Here is a 19,718-nt window from a genome sequence, read left to right as displayed (position 1 = left end):
GATGTACTGATGGGAAACCTCAAAACCTCCCTTCGACGGTCACTTAAATTTGCTTGGGATTTGGATGAGCTCTCCCCTCTTCCCCATGAGCTCCACTTTGACTGTTTTTTATTTACTGCTTGTAATGCCTTCCATGGGTTTTCCTCGTTTTGAGCTCTCTCTCTCTCTCTCTCTCTCTCTCTCTCTCTCTCTCTCACACACACACACACACAGCTCAACATCAACAATGGGAAAGTTAGCTCTAATTTCTCAAAGACCTTATAGATTTTCTGAATAGATAGTACATCCATGTGTTGCTTGGAGCAGACAAGGGAATGATGTCGAATCACCTCCATGGCCAAAATGCTCTACATTTGAGGCTTCAAGTAAGTTAGCCACATTACTTTGCAATGGCATGCTCTAAAGCCACAAAGGGATTATCATGGACTCCAAACACTTGTCATCTATCAGTCTTTTATGTGAAGTACTCTTTTTATTGTTAATGCTTTATATTGCGCCAATGGGCCTACCGGGCACGTAGAGGCCCATCCTATCCCAAATCACATTACAGTTCATTCTTCGCCAACAGAGTGCCTGCTGGCTGGCCCAACAATCTTTTGGGTCATGCCAAAATTTTGTATGGGCCTGGACTTGCCAAGTCCAGGGATACACATAATGATCATGTTAAAGTACCCCAAGCGAGTTGAAAGTAGCAAGGTACCTTATATACAAACTTTTCACGGTAAACCCAAAAATGCACCAACATGAGGGGTGCTCTTTAAAATCAACACAGAAGCAATTCTCCTTATACATGAAGGAAAATCTAATAAGTCTCCAAAAGAATCAAAACCTGAGGGGGGTTTAAGACAATTGTAACTAAATGTGTATATAATGTCTCCAAAAAGTGGTTATAAAACACACACACACACATTTCTCTCTCCTTGTTGCACTCTAAATACGCACATCTACCCATTGCAAGTCTTGCTTGCAACATGCGAGTGCATGTGTATGAGTAAATATGCGATAAATACAGGCATATATGCAAAAGCACACAGAAACCTCTAAAATAGCAATTTTTTGTTCTCTTCAATGGATTAAATGTTTATATGAACAGAAAATTTAACACAATTGATGTAGCGAAGGGGAAATACACAACCTTTTTTTACATGATTTCAAGGCAGGTCATTAATCCCGCTCACCCTTGATAGCTTTTTCATAAAATTCCTTGACCTCATGAACAAGATCATGACTTAAAACCTTGATCTCTTGCTTCACAGTTGAGAATTGCTCATGAATTCTTTCCAATACTCCGTGTCCATCTTCAATCTCTTCGTCCACTGCTGATGTATCCACTTCTCGGGGACTCGGGCGATCTTTCCATAAATCATCATCAATTCCTCTCACCTTCGTGGCCGGTTTGATGTCCTTGTTTGGCCTTTTACAACATGGCCAATTGAGTTTGATTCAGTAAATTTATTATTCAAAAAAAAAAAAAGATTGTCATCAGTATGATTGTACGTACTTTCAAAGCTTTTTTTCAAAACTCGTAGCAAACGCTAATTTTTTTCCGATTGCATAACCGACAATATAAATATTTTCTTGCAAACGGCAAGGAACAGAAGTAATATTGATCAATAATAATCAAGATATAATATATAGTCATCTCCCTTCTAGATTGCTTTCTAACAAAATTTTTCGTTATCCAGAAGCCCAGACAAATATCTTATCTTTATAAACAATTATGTTTCCAGTTAAAACTGCACCACATAGTTAGAGTTTTGGCATCTCCAGTGAACTGTTCAATGTGATCCCATTATTTAGTTTGGCTTTTAGGTATTTATTTGACTTATTTGTCAAAGTTTGGGCAGGGCAATTTACTGAGGTTGCTATATAAGCAACCCATTGCCTCCATTGTATACACATTCAGTTATTTATTGCCAAGGTTGATTGGTTCTAGAGACTCTCTCTCTCTCTCTCTCTCTCTCTCTCTCTCTCTCTCTCTCTCTCGTGCTCACTCCCCTTGGTCTCTACGCTTCCGCATCGTCGACTTTGACATGGTATCAGAGCTTCTTGGTGTATCTTGTGCTTGAAGCCCTTGGCGTGGAGGAGCAGCTGTGAAGAGTAGAAGAAGGCACTCGTTGCCAGCATCTCTCGATCCAGCCCTCTACAACATCGTTCTAAAACGCTGCACCACAGCACTGCCTTTTGCTGCCCTCTCTAGTGTTTTCAAAACGCTGTCCACAGCACTTGTTCCCCCTGCAAAGATCAATCGAAGATCAATCGACTCCCTCTGCATCCGGAGATGCGAGAAGGGATCACAACGAAGATTCACGCGAGGAGTACGGCCCGTCTTGGCCTAGTCATGCGGAGCGTCAAGAGATGAAGCGTCAACAATTGATCGGCGATGCGATGATGCTTAATTTTGCCAAGGACCTGAAGTTGGCAAAATATATGTGCTAGACTTCTTTCGAAGAGGTGCACGCGCAGTAGCAGAAGACCACAAAACCACCCCCCAAATCCGCTCTCAAGAAACCTCCTACTCCCAGGAAGTATACAGAGCAAGAATTAGAAGAGGTGGTTGATGCACGAATTGCTCAGCTTTTTGACGCAAAGAACAAAGTTAAAAAGCACGACAAAAAGCAGAAGAAAGGCACTGACTTTCCGGGTTATTTGGATCGTCAGTCTACCTTCGAAAAGGCAAAGAAACAGAAGAAGCGTGCTCGATTTGAAGGAGTACCCAGTTCTTCTTCTTCTTCTGACAGTTCTTCTAGCTCATCTGACTCGAGCGCAGAAGACAGAAAAGGCAAAAAGCGAAGCAAAAAGCAAAGCTTTGAAACGGGTAAGAAAAAGGCAAAGAAGCCTAACTCTCGCCCCGTGGTTGACAGTTCTATGGAGGACTCGTCTTCAAACAGACGGACTCTAATGACAACAATTTTTACGCAAAGAAGAAGGTTTTTTATAAAGCCAACCAATATGACTTTCTCGAAGACAAAAGCAAGAAAGTCCGAGAGTTTAAGGAAGGTGGACAATCAATTAAATTTGACACGTTTTCTGGTTATAGATATGCTTCGAAGGCTTTGTCTTTTGTACAGCAGTTTGACATCGCTTTCCCGGGAGGGCGTTACTCAGAGCACTCTAAGATTTGGAGAGCTGCCTCTTACTTTAAGGGGAATGCTCGAACTTGGTGATCCACGCTTTTATTAAACAAGACAGCGCCAGTTAAATGGCTGAAATTCAAGAGGCTTTTTATTTCTTCATGGCTGACTCGAGAGTATGAACGCGACATGAGAACTGCTTGGAACCATCTTCGAATGACCAAGAAGGATACAGTGGACACTTATTGCAAAGATTCTAGAGCTCTTTTCTACCCGCCTCTTCATTTAAGAAGATCTCATTCAAGGAACAAATTGAGCGGTTTACCTTGGGTCTTCCTACAAAGATCCGAGATCACTGCTTGGAACAAAAGTCAGCTTTATTTCAGGAGTTGACGAGTCATGCGAAACGGGGTTTGTTTACTCGATCTTTTTGAAAAAGTTGAGTGATGAGGATAGGACAAATATGTCTAAACTTGATAAAGAGCGCCAAGATTTTCTCCACTCTCACGCCGATTGCTTCTCAGAGGGCCTGCCAGGCGAATTACCACCCGCTCGTCCTGAAGATCATACCATTGATCTGATATCTGAAAGCACACCACCGAACCGGCCACCTTACCATGTGAGCCGAGCCCAGAACGAAGAGATTATGAACCAAGTGAAAGAACTCTTGGAAAAGGATCTTGTCCAACCTAGTACTTCACCGTATTGCTCTACAGTGTTGTTGGTTTTGAAGAAAGGCGGATCTTGGAGAATGTGCATCGATTATAGAGCTCTCAACAAAATCACCATTAAGAACAGATTTCCGATTCCTAGGATCAATGATATACTCGACAAATTACAGGGATCCTCGTGTTTAAGCAGGATTGATTTGAAGAGTGGATATCATCATATCCAAATCGCGCCGGGAGATGTCTACAAGACAGCCTTTCGAATGACTTTTGGGTTATTTGAGTTTTTGGTGATGCCTTTTGGCTTAACCAATGCTCCTGCGACATTTAACCGGATGATGGACAGGATTTTTCGAGAGTATAGACTATTTGTTGGCACTTTCTTTCAGGGATGAGGCAGAACATAGAGTACATCTGCTTCAAGTCTTTCAAGCATTACGAGATCACAAGTTAGTGATTAATGCGAAGAAAAGTGAATTTTTCCTACCAGAGATACACTTTTTGGGACACATTGTGTCAGCAACAGGAGTGCAGATGGATCCGGCCAAGATAGAGACTATCCGTAATTGGCCCGATTTGAAGAATGTCCATGAAGTTAGAAGCTTCTTGGGATTGTGTTCGTACTACAAGCGGTTCATTAGGAAGTTTGCAGAGGTTGCTTCCCCTTTGCATATTTTGACACAAAAAGGAGTCCCTTTCTCGTGGGGACAAACAGAGGTGACTGCCTTTCAGACTTTGAAAGAGAAATTGACTAGGGGACCAGTTTTGACTTTCCTTTTTTAAGTTTGAACAGGTTCACACTTTATTTTATTAAGTGGCCGGTCACTTTTTAAGTGACTAGGCCTTTATTAATAAAATAAAGCAAGCCCCTCTAAAAAGCCAGCGCTACGCAGGCTGAAATCTGCGATCTCTCTCTCCTCTCTCTAGAAAACGCGATTTTCTCTCTCCTCTCTCTAGGAGCGCCAAGCTATGCTTTTGGACCCCTATTCCTGCCGGGTGTCAGACCCTATAAAAGGGTAGCCAGCGTTTCAGTTTGCAGACGCCGAGAGCAGCAGGAAATACTAGCGCTGGGATTCTGGAGTAGAGCCCGACGACAGAACTTGCAAGTGTTCGCGTGACGACTGAGTACGGAGGTCGATTCTCCGAGCAAGGAGCGACAGGTATAAGGTGTTGATACGCTTTGAGAATTATTGCTTTGTGTGGTTTTTTTTGCAAGAATCTCCCGTCTTACGGGAAGGCCCTTAACGGGAAGTACGGTTTCACGCCTAAGTCCCTTACGAGAAAGTACGGCTTCGCGCCTAAGTCCCTTACGGGAAGGAACGGCCTTGTGCCCAAGCCCTTTACGGGAAAGCACGACCTTCGGGTCTAAGACTACAGAACGGAGGGGTTTCCTCGGGTTCTCGTGCTTGTATAAGAATTCTCCCTGAATAAAAGAATACTCTTAACGGGGGGGGGGGGGGGACCAGCCCATCTTCTGGTCCCCAATACTGTGTCAATCTTCTCCCTTCTCTCATGTTTTCAAAGAATTATAATTTTTAGATTTTCTAAGTGCTCGTGTACGCTCCCGTTTTGTGACAGTGGTATCAGAGCTCGGACTCCTCTCTTTCTCTGCAAAGAAGGACGATTCCGAGAAGAACGGGAAGAACCATGTCGAGCCAAGGGAGAAGCGTTGAAGAGGAGCTTCAACAAGTGCAAGCTCAGCTTGCGGAGTTGCAACAAATCTTACTGTTGCCAGACGTCCAAAAGCTCTTGGGCGGAATGAAGAAAACGAATGGAACTGATGCGGCCAAGCATCCAGACAACACTGTTGGCGTGAGACCACAGGAGGCAAGAGAAGAACGTACCGAGGTGCACAAAGGATCTTCGGATCGGAATGAACGGCCTACTTCAAGGAAAGGCCAAGAAAAAGCGCTCTCTCTGCTAGACGAGAGCAAGGACATCTCAATCTCATCACCATCTTACTCTCCTGATTATACTTCTACTTCTCGATCATCTCGTCAGAAGAAGGAAGCCGCTACTACTACTACCCTACATCAACCTAAAGATAAGCCTCGATTCAACAAGCATGGTCGCAAGTCTCAACATCGCATGAGAGTCTTCAAATCGGGCGACAAGGACATCAAGTTCGAAACCTACAATGGACGGAGAGACATCTTCAAAGCACTGTCCTTCATCAGACAGTTTGAAGTCGCCTTTACCAATGGGCACTTCTGTCACCAGCGTGTGACTACTATCTATCCTTTTTGTTGATTTCTTTCTTATTATCTATTTACTTTCACTTTTTGGAAACACCCCTCGGGAAATCTAACTGCCCTGCATTGCATAGCTAGTGTGGAACTGTACAGAGGGAGTCCAGGCCTGAGGGCAAGAGAGCACTAAGGTTGGACAAGGACTATGGTTAGCCAAGTGGGGTCATTGACTAGCCAAAGTGGAATCCTTTGCTACAGAGGCTACATTTCAGCTTTGGATGTGGCCGCAGTGTACAAAGAGGGTCGGATGACCTAGAAAGATACAATGGCAGCATCTCCTAAAATTTAGGGAACTGCTATTTTGGGACCTGAAAATGTGTTGGCGTCATTACCTCCGGAATGACAAAGGGAACATTTTCTTACTCTGCCGTGAAGTCAACTGGGCAACCGGTTGGGATATTTTTAGGCGGCAACCCCGAAACGGGAAAATGCTTGTAAATGTGCCAAGTGGCACATTCTGGTGCACTTGCCTTATGCAACAAGAAGTGGCGCTGAATTTGAAGAGGGGAGAGCCCCATTTTCAGATTTTGTCACAGGTTAAGAGCTATGGAGTGCTTGCTTTCCCTCTTATGCACAGTGCGGTGCCAGGAGTGATGCCCTGCACGCTACGCACTGCCCTCTCTCTCCCCTTTGGCAGTATGTTATGCCCCTCTAGTGGGCTTTTCATTTGACCAATGTACAGTTGTGTGGGTTCATGCGCGATTGCCGAGGCAAGAGCCTCTTGCACAGGTACTGGATTAGCTAGCGGCTAATCCCCCCGCAGGTACAGGTGAATTCGGAGAGGTTTCACGCCAGAAATCTCGTCCGATTCAAAGGGCAAGTAGCCCTACAGGTGCGGGAGCTCGAGGACTTGCTAGGGATGCGACCGGCACGCGAAACGGAGCCCGAAACAGTGAATTACAGCCTGCTGTGTATTTTTGCAGGTTTAGGGTTTTGGCCCTAAACGGACCCTAATACCCCCAGGAGGTTCGGGGACGCAAGGGGACCGCTGTACAGGCGATCTGGCGTATTTTCAGGGCTGAAAACAGAGAATTCAGCGTGCTGCAGATTCTCGCCAGGTTTTGCAAAGTGCCCGTATGCGTCGGGAAAGTCAGTCAATGCGTGGGAATACTGACCGTGAAGGGTTCTAGTACAGTTATGCTGCCGAAATCGGGCTGGAACAGTGGAAATTCAGCCGAGTTTGTGCGGGGCAGCTTGTAGGAACCACAGCGTTTATTCCCTCTTTTGAACAATAAAGAAATACCGAAAGGGGCGCCTAAGTTAGGGGCCAATCTGGTGTCTGTCTACTCATACAGGTGCAATCTAGCAGCCTGTATCCCTCTCCCCTTTGTTGTGTCTTGAAAGTACAGGTAAAATAGACGACTAATAATGGGTGAAAGCTAAATCAAGGTTTAAAGTAAAGTCTACCGCCCTTTTTGGATTGAACAGGCCGGTTTCATGGTTCCATCGACGGGATAAAATCACTTTTTCCCATAGAAGTGAGCCTTGGTCAGTTTTGGACTTGAACACACAGGGGATCATAGACCAGACACAGGGAATTGCAATTATGGCTGACAGACCAGATGATGTGACTGAAGAGGTTTCCTCTTCACAGGGTCAACAGACACATGAAGTGGGTGAGTCGTCAAGACCACCACAGACAGATGACGATATATTCAGGACCCAGTTGGCTACTGCTGTGGCTATGTTCACACAAGTAATGCAGAATCCGAGGTTTTTAGCCTTTCTGCAACCTCCTGTTCCGTCTCAGCAAGTTGGGTCACTGGATCATATTCAAAAGCCTGTTAAGGCTCGAGCACAGGTGATTCATACCGCACAGTCGATGGAAACACCTGTACACTTGACGGAGAACATGCAGTCTCCACAACGTACCCCTAAGGTGCAAGAACAGGTGGCTGAGATGCCAGTTTTTCAAGCTGTACCAATTCAGCCCACCACCTTTCAGCAGCCTATAGCTGGTTCTAATGGGCAGGGAAGCAACCTACAAGCTATGCAACAGGTCTTCCCACCACCTTCAGTACACCCTGGCTATTTTGGAGGTGGATCGGTATTCCAGAGCATGGCTGGTCATGCACCTGGAAATCAGTATTATACGCCAGGAACAGTGTTTGGCGGTGCTCAAACGATGATGCCTAACCCCATGTACAGTGTCATGGGTATGCAACCAGGGTTTCAAAGCACTCAGGGCCAATTTGGGATGCCACAAGCAAATTTTGGTATGGCTGGAATTACAAATCAGCAGCCAAATATGGCATTTCCAGGTCAAGTTAATAGCGGCCAAGGAACACAGATGAACCCTATTAGTGTTCCCATGTTTCAGTCACTTCCATATGACAATTTAACTCCGCTGGAGAGGCCAACTCCGTACAAAGAAGGTGGCAAAGGAGTGTCATTCACGACCTTTACAGGGTTTGATGACAGGAAGAAGGCTCTTTCATTCCTCCAGCAGTTTGACAAGGCCTATGCAGGGGGAAATTTTACAGAGGCTTCAAAGGTCCACAAGGCAGCCACTTTCTTGACAGGGAATGCGGGACAATGGTGGATAACTTTATTACTTCAAGGGCAAGCTCCGTCCACATGGATTTACTTCAAGCAGATTTTTGCAGCAGCATGGTTATCTGATGATTTCGAAGCAGATGTCATGACAGAATGGCACCAGCTTAATGCTGCCACTTGCAGAAATCTGGATGATTACAATCGGAAGTTTTGGAAAGCTCTACTTCCAGTAACTTCCTATAGGTTTGTGCCATTGACAGAACAGATAGAAAAATACTGTTGTGGCCTACCCAAAGGATTGAGAAAATACTGCACGAAGACAAAAGTCACTACTTTGACGCAGCTCATCGAGGTAGCAAACACTGGCAATGGTTTGCTCAAGGGAGAAGATTGTGAATTTAACACTGGCGTCAAGGCAGGATCAGGCAAGAAAAATTCAGCCAAGAAGCACGTTCCCAATGAGGCTCCTAAAGGGACTCAGGAGTCAGCCAACGCAGGGAAAGACAAAGCTACGGCTGAATCAGAAAAAGGACCAGCAAAGAAATGGAAAAGACGTTTTCCTCGCAAGTCAGAAGAGCAAAAGAAGGTCCTGAGGACAGAGAACAAATGCTTTATATGTGAGCAGCCTGGCCACATCGCTTACAACTGTCCTACAAAGAAAAGGCCAGTTGATTCTGAAGACAAGGAAGACAAGAAAGGAAAGAAGCCCATGGCTGGTCTAGTGCCAGATATGGTGGGCGACAAGCCAAATTCAGATGCAAGTGAGCTTTGCAGAGCATGGGGAAAGGTTAGGGATCAAACAGTGCTTATCTTCTTTGATCCAGGTGCCAAAGCCAACTTCATTTCCCCAGAATTGGCTTCAAAGTTGGGAATCAGACCTAAAGAGATGGGGTATACAGCAGAGGCAGGTTTGGCATGTCCTGGCCATACAGAGGCTGTGACACCCATCATTGGAAAGTTGCGTCTACATATCCAGTCCTATGTAGATGCTGAAGAATTTTACATCATGCCACTGAACGGATGTGATGTGTTGTTAGGTATTCCTTGGTTATTTCGTGTACAGGGAATCATGGATGCCTACAACAAAAAGATCACTGTACAGAGCAGGGGAAAGACTCATATTCTGGATGTAAAGCTTAAAGGGGAGTCTATTCCTACTGTATCAGCTTCTGCTATTACTTCTGTAATGAAAAAGCATCTTTCTGCGTACTTGGTTTTTGCACGTGAAGTGTCAGATTGTGATGAATCAAATTTATCTGTGCTAGATAAAGAAAGGTCAATGTTTTTACAACAGTATTGTGACTGTTTTTCCGATTCATTACCGTCTCAATTACCGCCAGAGAGACCCGAGGACCATGCGATAGATTTGGTGCCAGGCTCTAGCCCACCAAACAAGCCTCCGTACAGGGTTAGTGCGGCTCAGCAGAAAGAGATAATGGGCCAAGTACAGGAGCTGTTAGAAAAGGGGCTGATTCAGCCCAGTTCATCTCCATTCTGTTCTCCAGTGTTGTTGGTGCAGAAAAAGGATGGCTCATGGCGTATGTGCATCGACTACCGTGCACTGAACAAGAATACCATCAAGAATAGGTTTCCTATACCTAGAATTGATGATATTATGGACAAATTAGAAGGAGCAGCTATGTTTAGCAGGATAGATCTAAAGAGTGGGTATCATCAGATCCGCATTAGATCAGAGGATGTGCACAAGACTGCTTTTAGAACAACGTTTGGCCTTTACGAATTTTTAGTGATGCCCTTTGGTCTCACAAATGCTCCTGCTACGTTCAATAGGATGATGGACAGAATTTTCCGTCCACACCAGCAGTTTGTTGGTACATTCTTTGATGACATGATAGTCTACTCAAAGAATGAAGAGGAGCATAGGCATCACTTGGCCATTGTGTTCAAAGAGCTACGCAGTCATAGGTTGCTCATCAATGCAAAGAAAAGTGAGTTTTTTCTGGAACAGATTCACTTTCTGGGACACATTGTCTCAAAGGATGGTGTCAGAATGGATCCTGCAAAAGTTGAAGCGATCAAGTCATGGCCAAATTTGAAGACGGTGCATGATGTCCGAAGCTTTTTGGGACTATGCTCCTATTACAGAAGGTTTATCCGAAATTTCGCTGAGATTGCTTCACCTTTACATGCTCTTCAAAAGAAGGCAGTCACCTTTAGATGGACACAAAAAGAGATTTCAGCTTTTAATCTCTTAAAGGAAAAGATGACTTCGGATCCAGTCATTGTGTTGCCAGATCTTAGGAAGTCATTTGTGGTCCAATGTGATGCCTGCGGTAGTAGCATTGGTGCTGTGCTAATGCAAGATGGCAGGGTAGTAGCCTATGAGAGCAGAATTTTGCAAGGGCCAGAGATGACCATGCAGGTCTATGAGAAAGAGTTACTGGCTGTGATTCATGCGCTCTTAAGTTGGAAACACTACCTGCTAGGTGCAGACTTTGTTGTCCAAACGGATCATCAGACCTTGCGATACTTCTTGACACAGACAAAGTTATCTGAGAAGCATATGCGATGGGCAAATATCTTGTCCATGTTCCATTTTCAGATTGTGCATGTGGAAGGCAAGAAGAACGTTGTGGCTGATGCCTTGTCTAGGAAGCCACAAATTTCAGCTGTGTCAATTCCTTATCATCATGAACTTGATGATATGAGAGAACAGTATGCAAATGATGAAGATTTTGCAAGGGTCTTCGAGCAACTAATGGATGGACAACGTCATGAACACTATCTTCTTAAAGACGGGTTCATGATGATGCATGGCAGATTGTGTGTCACAAAGCCATTGCGACGCAAAGTTATGGAAGAGAGTCATGTCCCACCGTATGCAGGGCATCGTGGTATCGATGCTACAGTTAAAGCGGTAGAGACATTCTTCTATTGGCCTACATTGAGAAGGGATGTGGATGCCTTTGTGCGAGAATGCCTAATATGCCAAAAGGTCAAGTTTGACAGGCAAAAGGCACCAGGGTTATTGCAACCACTACCTATTCCAGATAAACCATGGGAAAGTATTGCTATGGATTTTATCTTTGATCTTCCGAAAACGCAGACAGGAAATGATGGTATTTGGACCATTATTTGCAGATTCAGCAAACAGGCTCATTTTATTCCTGTCAGGAAGAAGATAAAGCCAGATCAGATGGCACGCTTGTTTATGAGCAATATTTTCAAGTATCATGGCATGCCACAGTCGATTATTAGCGACCGTGATCCACGCATGACAAGTTTGTTCTGGAGAGGCTTGTTTGAGAATATGGGCACCACGCTCAAATTCTCTTCGTCATTTCATCCTCAAACAGATGGGCAGTCAGAAGAGGCAAATTCTACTGTCCTAGATCTGCTGAAGTGCTATGTGTCAGAGCATAAAGGAAAATGGGAGCAATATTTGCCATTGGTGGAGTATGCATACAATAATACAGTGCATTCATCAACTGGCAAGGCACCTTTTGAAATAGTTGAAGGTGGCAAGAAAGTTCCTCCCATACTGCATACAAAGGACAACATATTTGAAGCAGATAAGTATGTTCAGGACATGGATGAAATGTACAAGAAGGTCAAAGTGGCCTTAGAAAGGACTCAGGCAAAGCAAAAGAAAGCAGCTGATCGTCACCGTCGTGAAGTGGTATATTCACTTGGTGATTGGGTGCTTCTACGGTTTGAAAAGGCAAGGTTAAAGAAGATGAAGGGCAAGGAAAGACTGTTTCCAAAGCTCAGCATGCGTTACTATGGGCCTTTTCAAGTATGCGACATAATCAGTGATGTTGCATATAGGCTGAAATTGCCTGACAGTTGGAAGATTCACAATGCGTTTCATGTGAGTCTTCTCAGACCCTATGTGGGTGATGTGCCAGAAGATATACCAGCTGAAGATCACCCGGAAGTCGAGGAACTTGACGAGATCTTGGTCCCTGAACAGATTTTGGCACACAAAGAAAGGAAAGTGAAAGGCAAGGTTGCTAGGCGTTACTTGGTAAAGTTCAGAAACTATCCACCAATGGATGCTAAGTGGATGGAAGAAGGTGAACTTGCAGAGTCACCAACTGTGTTATCACTTTACCTGGAAGCCTTCGATTTGCAACCTACCTTGACCCCTTGAGTTTCAAAGCTACATGGATTGTCAGTGTGACAATGGCTTCTGAAACAAATGATGTACATGGTATTTAAAGTGAGCTCAAATGAAATACCTGTTACATGAATGTTAGAGCTGTACAGATTGTCAGTTTGGCAATTGCTCTTATGGAATGTCCAAAAGTTTGGTTAGTGCTATAGAAGTGAGTATTTCTTGTCAGTTTGTCAAGGATACAATGGTTGCTTCTATTCAGGAGTACATGTGTAACTGCATTCTTAAACTGTCGGTTTGGGTATGCTCGAAAGTGTTACGGGATCCAACGTGTACTATAAGACAGTGGCAAAATGTGCAGCTACCATTTTGTCATTGGAAAGTTAGTGACTCAAAGCAATGGCAGAGTGCGAAGCTACCACTATGTCATTGGGACAGGGTTCACACGCAAGCAATACATGAGTCGACGAGGTGTTGAATACACGAGGGTTGACAATGAGCATGTATGTGTCGTATATGTGTTGACAGGTGTTGAATACATCAGTGTTGACAGTAAGCATGTACGACATAGATGCAAACGAGGACGTTTGAGATTTCAAGAGGGGGGTATGTCACCAGCGTGTGACTACTATCTATCCTTTTTGTTGATTTCTTTCTTATTATCTATTTACTTTCACTTTTTGGAAACACCCCTCGGGAAATCTAACTGCCCTGCATTGCATAGCTAGTGTGGAACTGTACAGAGGGAGTCCAGGCCTGAGGGCAAGAGAGCACTAAGGTTGGACAAGGACTATGGTTAGCCAAGTGGGGTCATTGACTAGCCAAAGTGGAATCCTTTGCTACAGAGGCTACATTTCAGCTTTGGATGTGGCCGCAGTGTACAAAGAGGGTCGGATGACCTAGAAAGATACAATGGCAGCATCTCCTAAAATTTAGGGAACTGCTATTTTGGGACCTGAAAATGTGTTGGCGTCATTACCTCCGGAATGACAAAGGGAACATTTTCTTACTCTGCCGTGAAGTCAACTGGGCAACCGGTTGGGATATTTTTAGGCGGCAACCCCGAAACGGGAAAATGCTTGTAAATGTGCCAAGTGGCACATTCTGGTGCACTTGCCTTATGCAACAAGAAGTGGCGCTGAATTTGAAGAGGGGAGAGCCCCATTTTCAGATTTTGTCACAGGTTAAGAGCTATGGAGTGCTTGCTTTCCCTCTTATGCACAGTGCGGTGCCAGGAGTGATGCCCTGCACGCTACGCACTGCCCTCTCTCTCCCCTTTGGCAGTATGTTATGCCCCTCTAGTGGGCTTTTCATTTGACCAATGTACAGTTGTGTGGGTTCATGCGCGATTGCCGAGGCAAGAGCCTCTTGCACAGGTACTGGATTAGCTAGCGGCTAATCCCCCCGCAGGTACAGGTGAATTCGGAGAGGTTTCACGCCAGAAATCTCGTCCGATTCAAAGGGCAAGTAGCCCTACAGGTGCGGGAGCTCGAGGACTTGCTAGGGATGCGACCGGCACGCGAAACGGAGCCCGAAACAGTGAATTACAGCCTGCTGTGTATTTTTGCAGGTTTAGGGTTTTGGCCCTAAACGGACCCTAATACCCCCAGGAGGTTCGGGGACGCAAGGGGACCGCTGTACAGGCGATCTGGCGTATTTTCAGGGCTGAAAACAGAGAATTCAGCGTGCTGCAGATTCTCGCCAGGTTTTGCAAAGTGCCCGTATGCGTCGGGAAAGTCAGTCAATGCGTGGGAATACTGACCGTGAAGGGTTCTAGTACAGTTATGCTGCCGAAATCGGGCTGGAACAGTGGAAATTCAGCCGAGTTTGTGCGGGGCAGCTTGTAGGAACCACAGCGTTTATTCCCTCTTTTGAACAATAAAGAAATACCGAAAGGGGCGCCTAAGTTAGGGGCCAATCTGGTGTCTGTCTACTCATACAGGTGCAATCTAGCAGCCTGTATCCCTCTCCCCTTTGTTGTGTCTTGAAAGTACAGGTAAAATAGACGACTAATAATGGGTGAAAGCTAAATCAAGGTTTAAAGTAAAGTCTACCGCCCTTTTTGGATTGAACAGGCCGGTTTCAACTTCACAGAAAGATCCAAATTACGCCATGTGGGGATGCACCTCAAGGAAACGGCAAGTAATTGGTGGTTAGCCAAGATTCTGGAAGGTTCACAGGCCAGAACTTGGGAGAGCTTCAAATCTGAATTTTATGAACAATTTCTTCCCCTTGACTTCGAGCAGGACATACGGAAGGAATGGGACTGGTGCGCCCAGAAGGAACATGAAAGAGTAACGACTTATGTGGACAAGTATTGGTCGGTTCTTTTGAAGGTCACTCCCTTCATGAAGATTGCCGACGAGGAAAAGAAAAGAAAGTTCGAAGCGGGTCTCCAACCGCAGCTTCGAAAGAGTATGAAGGTGTATCCGCATGATACTCTTCAAAGGATGATGGAGTCAGCAATCATTGCTGAGGATTTGCACTCAACTGGGACGCCCAGAAAGATGGAGCATAGCACTTACCGTGCGAAACAAAGAGGGGTCTACGATGACCCTGGGGGCCAAGGAAGAAAACGTCCTCCATCTAAAGACGACGATCATTCTAAGAAGCCAGAGGGCACCGGCAAGCGAACTAAGTATCTTTCTCCTACTCAACTTCAAACTTTCAGAGAGGAAGGAAGATGCTTCTACTGTGGCGAGAAATGACATATGAAACCGGACTGCCCGCTAAAGCAGCAACGGCAAGAGCAAGACCCTATGAGGCAAGAGAGAGCAAGGAAGGAACCCGCACCACCAAGCTCGAACTCAATTCCAGATGTTCAAGGAAACACAGAAACGGAGAAAGGGAAGCGTCAACTTCTGAAGGGCTGGGGGTCTTTAAACAACCAACGAGTATTGATTCTTTATGATCCAGGATCCACGGATAACTTCATCTCCCTGGATACTGCAGAACGTTTGTGCCTTACACCGGCTCAGCTTGGCACACCGGTTACATCCGGATCGGCATTCGAGGGGTTGACAACCAATGCAACTCCCGTGCAAGGATAGCTCAATCTTCGGATTGGCGAGTACAAGGACCGCGAATCATTTTTGATGGCACCTATCGAGGGATGTGATATCATCTTGGGTATGCCATGGCACTTTCACATGACACCTATTCCCGATTATGTGGAAAAGACCCTCATTTTTTATCATGGGGGTAAGAAAATAAAGATTCAAGCTGATGCAGGAGATTGGCAGTTCCCAATTGTAAGCCATATCTCCATTAAGAAAGAAATGAAGAAGTGTCTTTCTGCTTACTTGATTTTTGCACGTGAGAAGGATAAAACTAGTAGGGACTCTCTCTCTAGTCTGGAAATTAAGCGTCTTCAATTTATTGAAAAGTACAAAGATTGTTTCACGGAAACACTTCCTGATGAACTCCCTCCGGTACGCTCGGAAGATCACCGCATAGATCTCATACCGGGTAGCTCGCCTCCCAATCAACCCCCTTATCGAGTAAGTCTTGCTCAACAAGAGGAAATTTTGAAGCAAGTCAACAAGCTTCTAGAGAAAGGATTAGTACGGCACAGTGCCTCACCCTACTGCTCTCCAGTTCTACTGGTGCAGAAGAAAGATGGCACGTTTCGAATGTGCATAGACTATAGGTCTTTAAACAAGATCACGGTCAAGAATCGCTTTCCGATCCCTCGGATTGATGATATACTTGATAAGTTGTAGGGTGCAAGTGTCTTTAGTCGCATAGACTTAAAGAGTGGGTATCATTAGATACGGATCGCCCCTGAGGATGTCCATAAGACTGCTTTCTGCACAACCTTTGGACTATATGAATTGTTGGTAATGCCTTTTGGCTTGACCAATGCTCTTGCGACGTTCAATCGCATGATGGACCGCATTTTCAGCCCGTATCGAGCTTTTACGGGAGTATTCTTTGACGACATACTCATCTTCTCGAAGTCAGAAGAGGAACATCGGAAGTACTTGGACCTAGTGTTTCAAGAATTGCGAAAGCATGAGTTGCATGTGAATGCAAAGAAGAGCGAGTTCTTTCTCTCAGAGATACACTATCTCGGCCATATAGTCTCTCACAATCAAGTGAGTATGGATCCTGCCAAGATCCGAGTGGTAGAAGATTGGCCTATTCCCACTACGGTACATGATGTACGTAGCTTCCTGGGATTATGTTCATATTATCGAAGGTTTGTCCGAGGATTTGCTCGTGTAGCAAGACCACTTCATGATTTAAGAAAGAAGAAGATTCCTTTCAGATGGGGATCGAGACAACAAGGAGCTTTTGATCGGCTCAAGTACTTGCTAAGCCATGGGCCTATTCTGATAGTGCCTGACTTAAGGAAACCATTTCAGGTTCACTGCAATGCTTCAGGCGATTGCATCGGAGCAGTGTTAAACCAAGAAGGCCATGCAGTGGCTTACGAAAGCAGACGGCTTAAGGATGCAGAGTTGCATGCATCAATCTACGAAAAGGAACTCACGGCTGTGATTCACGCCCTATCCAACTGGAAGCACTATTTTCTAGGAGCGGATTTTGTGATCAAGACTGATCACCAGAGTTTGCGGTATTTTCTTACGCAAAGGAAACTATCTGAGAAGCAGATGAGATGGGCAAACTTTTTGTCTATGTTTCACTTCCAGATCCTTCACACGGCTGGGAGTAAGAATGTGGTTGCAGACGCACTGTCTCGGCAACCAAGGGTGAACGCTATCACTTCGGTGTATCACCAAGAATTAGAATCACTACCGGATTTGTATCCGAATGATCCAAACTTCTCCACCATCTGGGGAAGGCTACAGCGTGGAGAGAAAGAGTTCCCTTATTCCATTCGGGATGGTTATCTCTACCACCAACAGGCCATTTGTGTTGCGGAACCATTAAGAAAGAAGATCATGGATGAAGCACATGCTTCGCCTTATGCGGGTCATCGGGGTATTCTCCCTACAACCTTAGCAATGGAAAGATATTTCTTTTGGCCTAGCCTTAAAGCAGACATTGATAAGTATGTCAGGGAATGCTTGGTTTGCCAAAAAGTGAAGTATGATCGGCATAAGACGCCTGGGTTGCTACAACCTTTGCCTGTGCCTAATGAACCTTGGGAAAGTATTGCCATGGACTTCATCATGGACCTCCCTAGAACTCAGACTGGAAATGACGCGATCTGGACCATTGTGGACAGGTTTAGCAAGCAAGCACACTTTATACCAGTCAAGAAAACGATCAAAGCAGATCATATGGCTAGGGTCTTTCTAGCACAGATCTTTAAGCATCATGGAATGCCTAAGTCTATTGTGAGCGATCGAGATCCTCACATGACAGGAAATTTTTGGCGTGCCTTGATGGATAATCTTGGTACGAAGTTGAATTTTTCATCTGCCTACCATCCTCAAACGGACGGGCAAAGTGAGATAGCCAATTCCACAGTATTGGATATGTTAAAAGCTTATGTGTCAGACCGGCAATCTGACTGGGAGAAATATTTGCCTCTTGTCGAGTATGCGTATAACAATACTATACACTCATCGACGGTAAAGGAACACCTTTTGAGATTCTCTACGGTAAGCCTTTGCTTCCACCGATTCTTTTAACTAAGGATAAGATCTTTGCAACAGATGAATTTGTCCGGGACTTGGACACAGCCTACGAGCAAGTTAGGAGAGCTATTCTACGCTCTCAGGAAAAGCAAAAGAAAGCTGCAGACAAGCACAGAAGGAATCTCGACTTAACAGTCGAACAGTTAGTCTTACTCAAGTTTGAGAAGGCAAGACTTAAGAAACAAGCGTCTCATAAGGGGAAAGTGGTAAAACTTTCTACCCGTTATTATGGGCCGTTTAAGATCACTGAGCGAGTGAATAATGTCACTTTCCGATTAGAGCTACCGCCTAATTGGAAGATCCATAATGCTTTCCATGTCAGTTTACTCCGGCCGTATGTGGGACCGCCTCCGAGCCAGCCTAGTGCATCAAACAGAAGAAATACTCCAACCGGAGCAGATAGTAAGTCATCAGGAGCGGTCTCTCAAATCCGGAAAGATAACACGGAAGTATTTGGTTAAGTTTAAGAACTATTCGAATCTAGATGCTCAGTGGATGACGCGGGAGGAATTAGCAGCTTATCCCGAGATACTAGAGGTATATGTCCAAGCACTACAGTTGAGGTCAACTGTTTAGAAGCCAGAGGGATGTTGCTAATTGGACTATTTTCTTCTTTTAATGATTAAATCTCTTTTTTAGGATATTTTATTATGTGCACTAAGAATTGTTAAAAAGATTGTAGCTACACGAACTGCCATCAGGAATGAACAACTCTGATGTGTCATTTGATGGGTGACGGTAAACATCGCGAAGGAGTTTCCGTAAGTTCGGTGGAAAGGGCCGGGTTACGAGTGCCTCTGATGCGTCACATGAAGGGTGACGGGTGCATCAGTAAGGGGGCATCCCGTAGGCTAAGGAGGAAATCCGAACTGAGTAAGAAAGTACAGATGGGTTCAATGAAGCTTTTTACGAAAAGCAGGAACAGTCGCGGGAGGACAGATGTTTTCCCGCGAGGAGTCTGTGTCTGCATTGCATCTGTGTCGTGTCCTGCACTCGGGGACGCCTGGAATGTGTCCGTGTAGCATTGATTTCATTAACTAAGTGAGTTTTTAAAGTTTGAACAGGTTCACACTTTATTTTATTAAGTGGCCGGTCACTTTTTAAGTGACTAGGCCTTTATTAATAAAATAAAGCAAGCCCCTCTAAAAAGCCAGCGCTAATGGGCTACGCAGGCTGAAATCTGCGATCTCTCTCTCCTCTCTCTAGAAAACGCGATTTTCTCTCTCCTCTCTCTAGGAGCGCCAAGCTCTGCTTTTGGACCCCTATTCCTGTCGGGTGTCAGACCCTATAATAGGGTAGCCAGCGTTTCAGTTCAGTTTGCAGACGCCGGGAGCAGCACGAAATACTAACGATGGGATTCTGGAGTAGAGCCTGGCGACAGAATTTGCAAGTGTTCGCGTGACGACTGAGTACAGAGGTCGATTCTCCGAGCAAGGAGCGGCAGGTATAAGGTGTTGATACGCTTTGAGAATTATTGCTTTGTGTGGTTTATTTTGCAGGAATCTCCCGTCTTACGGTCTTACGGGAAGGCCCTTAACGGGAAG

General features: G+C 45.0%; 1 protein-coding gene across 1 annotated transcript in view; it reads right to left on the bottom strand.

The window, feature by feature from the left end:
• Positions 1-1,035: 1,035 nt before the first annotated feature.
• Positions 1,036-19,718, bottom strand: part of LOC147454152 (uncharacterized) — a 46,655-nt gene continuing 27,972 nt past the window's right edge. Inside the window, exon 3 of the mRNA XM_086516178.1 lies at positions 1,036-1,414. Within this exon, the coding sequence (XP_086372304.1) occupies positions 1,165-1,414 (250 nt within the window). The 3' untranslated portion in view covers positions 1,036-1,164. The remainder of the gene's footprint in view (positions 1,415-19,718) is intronic.

This window comes from Adiantum capillus-veneris, chromosome 7, assembly GCF_014529385.1.
Source record: "Adiantum capillus-veneris isolate H3 chromosome 7, ASM1452938v2, whole genome shotgun sequence".
Taxonomy (NCBI): Eukaryota; Viridiplantae; Streptophyta; class Polypodiopsida; order Polypodiales; family Pteridaceae; genus Adiantum; species Adiantum capillus-veneris.
This window is presented reverse-complemented; position numbering and strand designations above follow the sequence as displayed.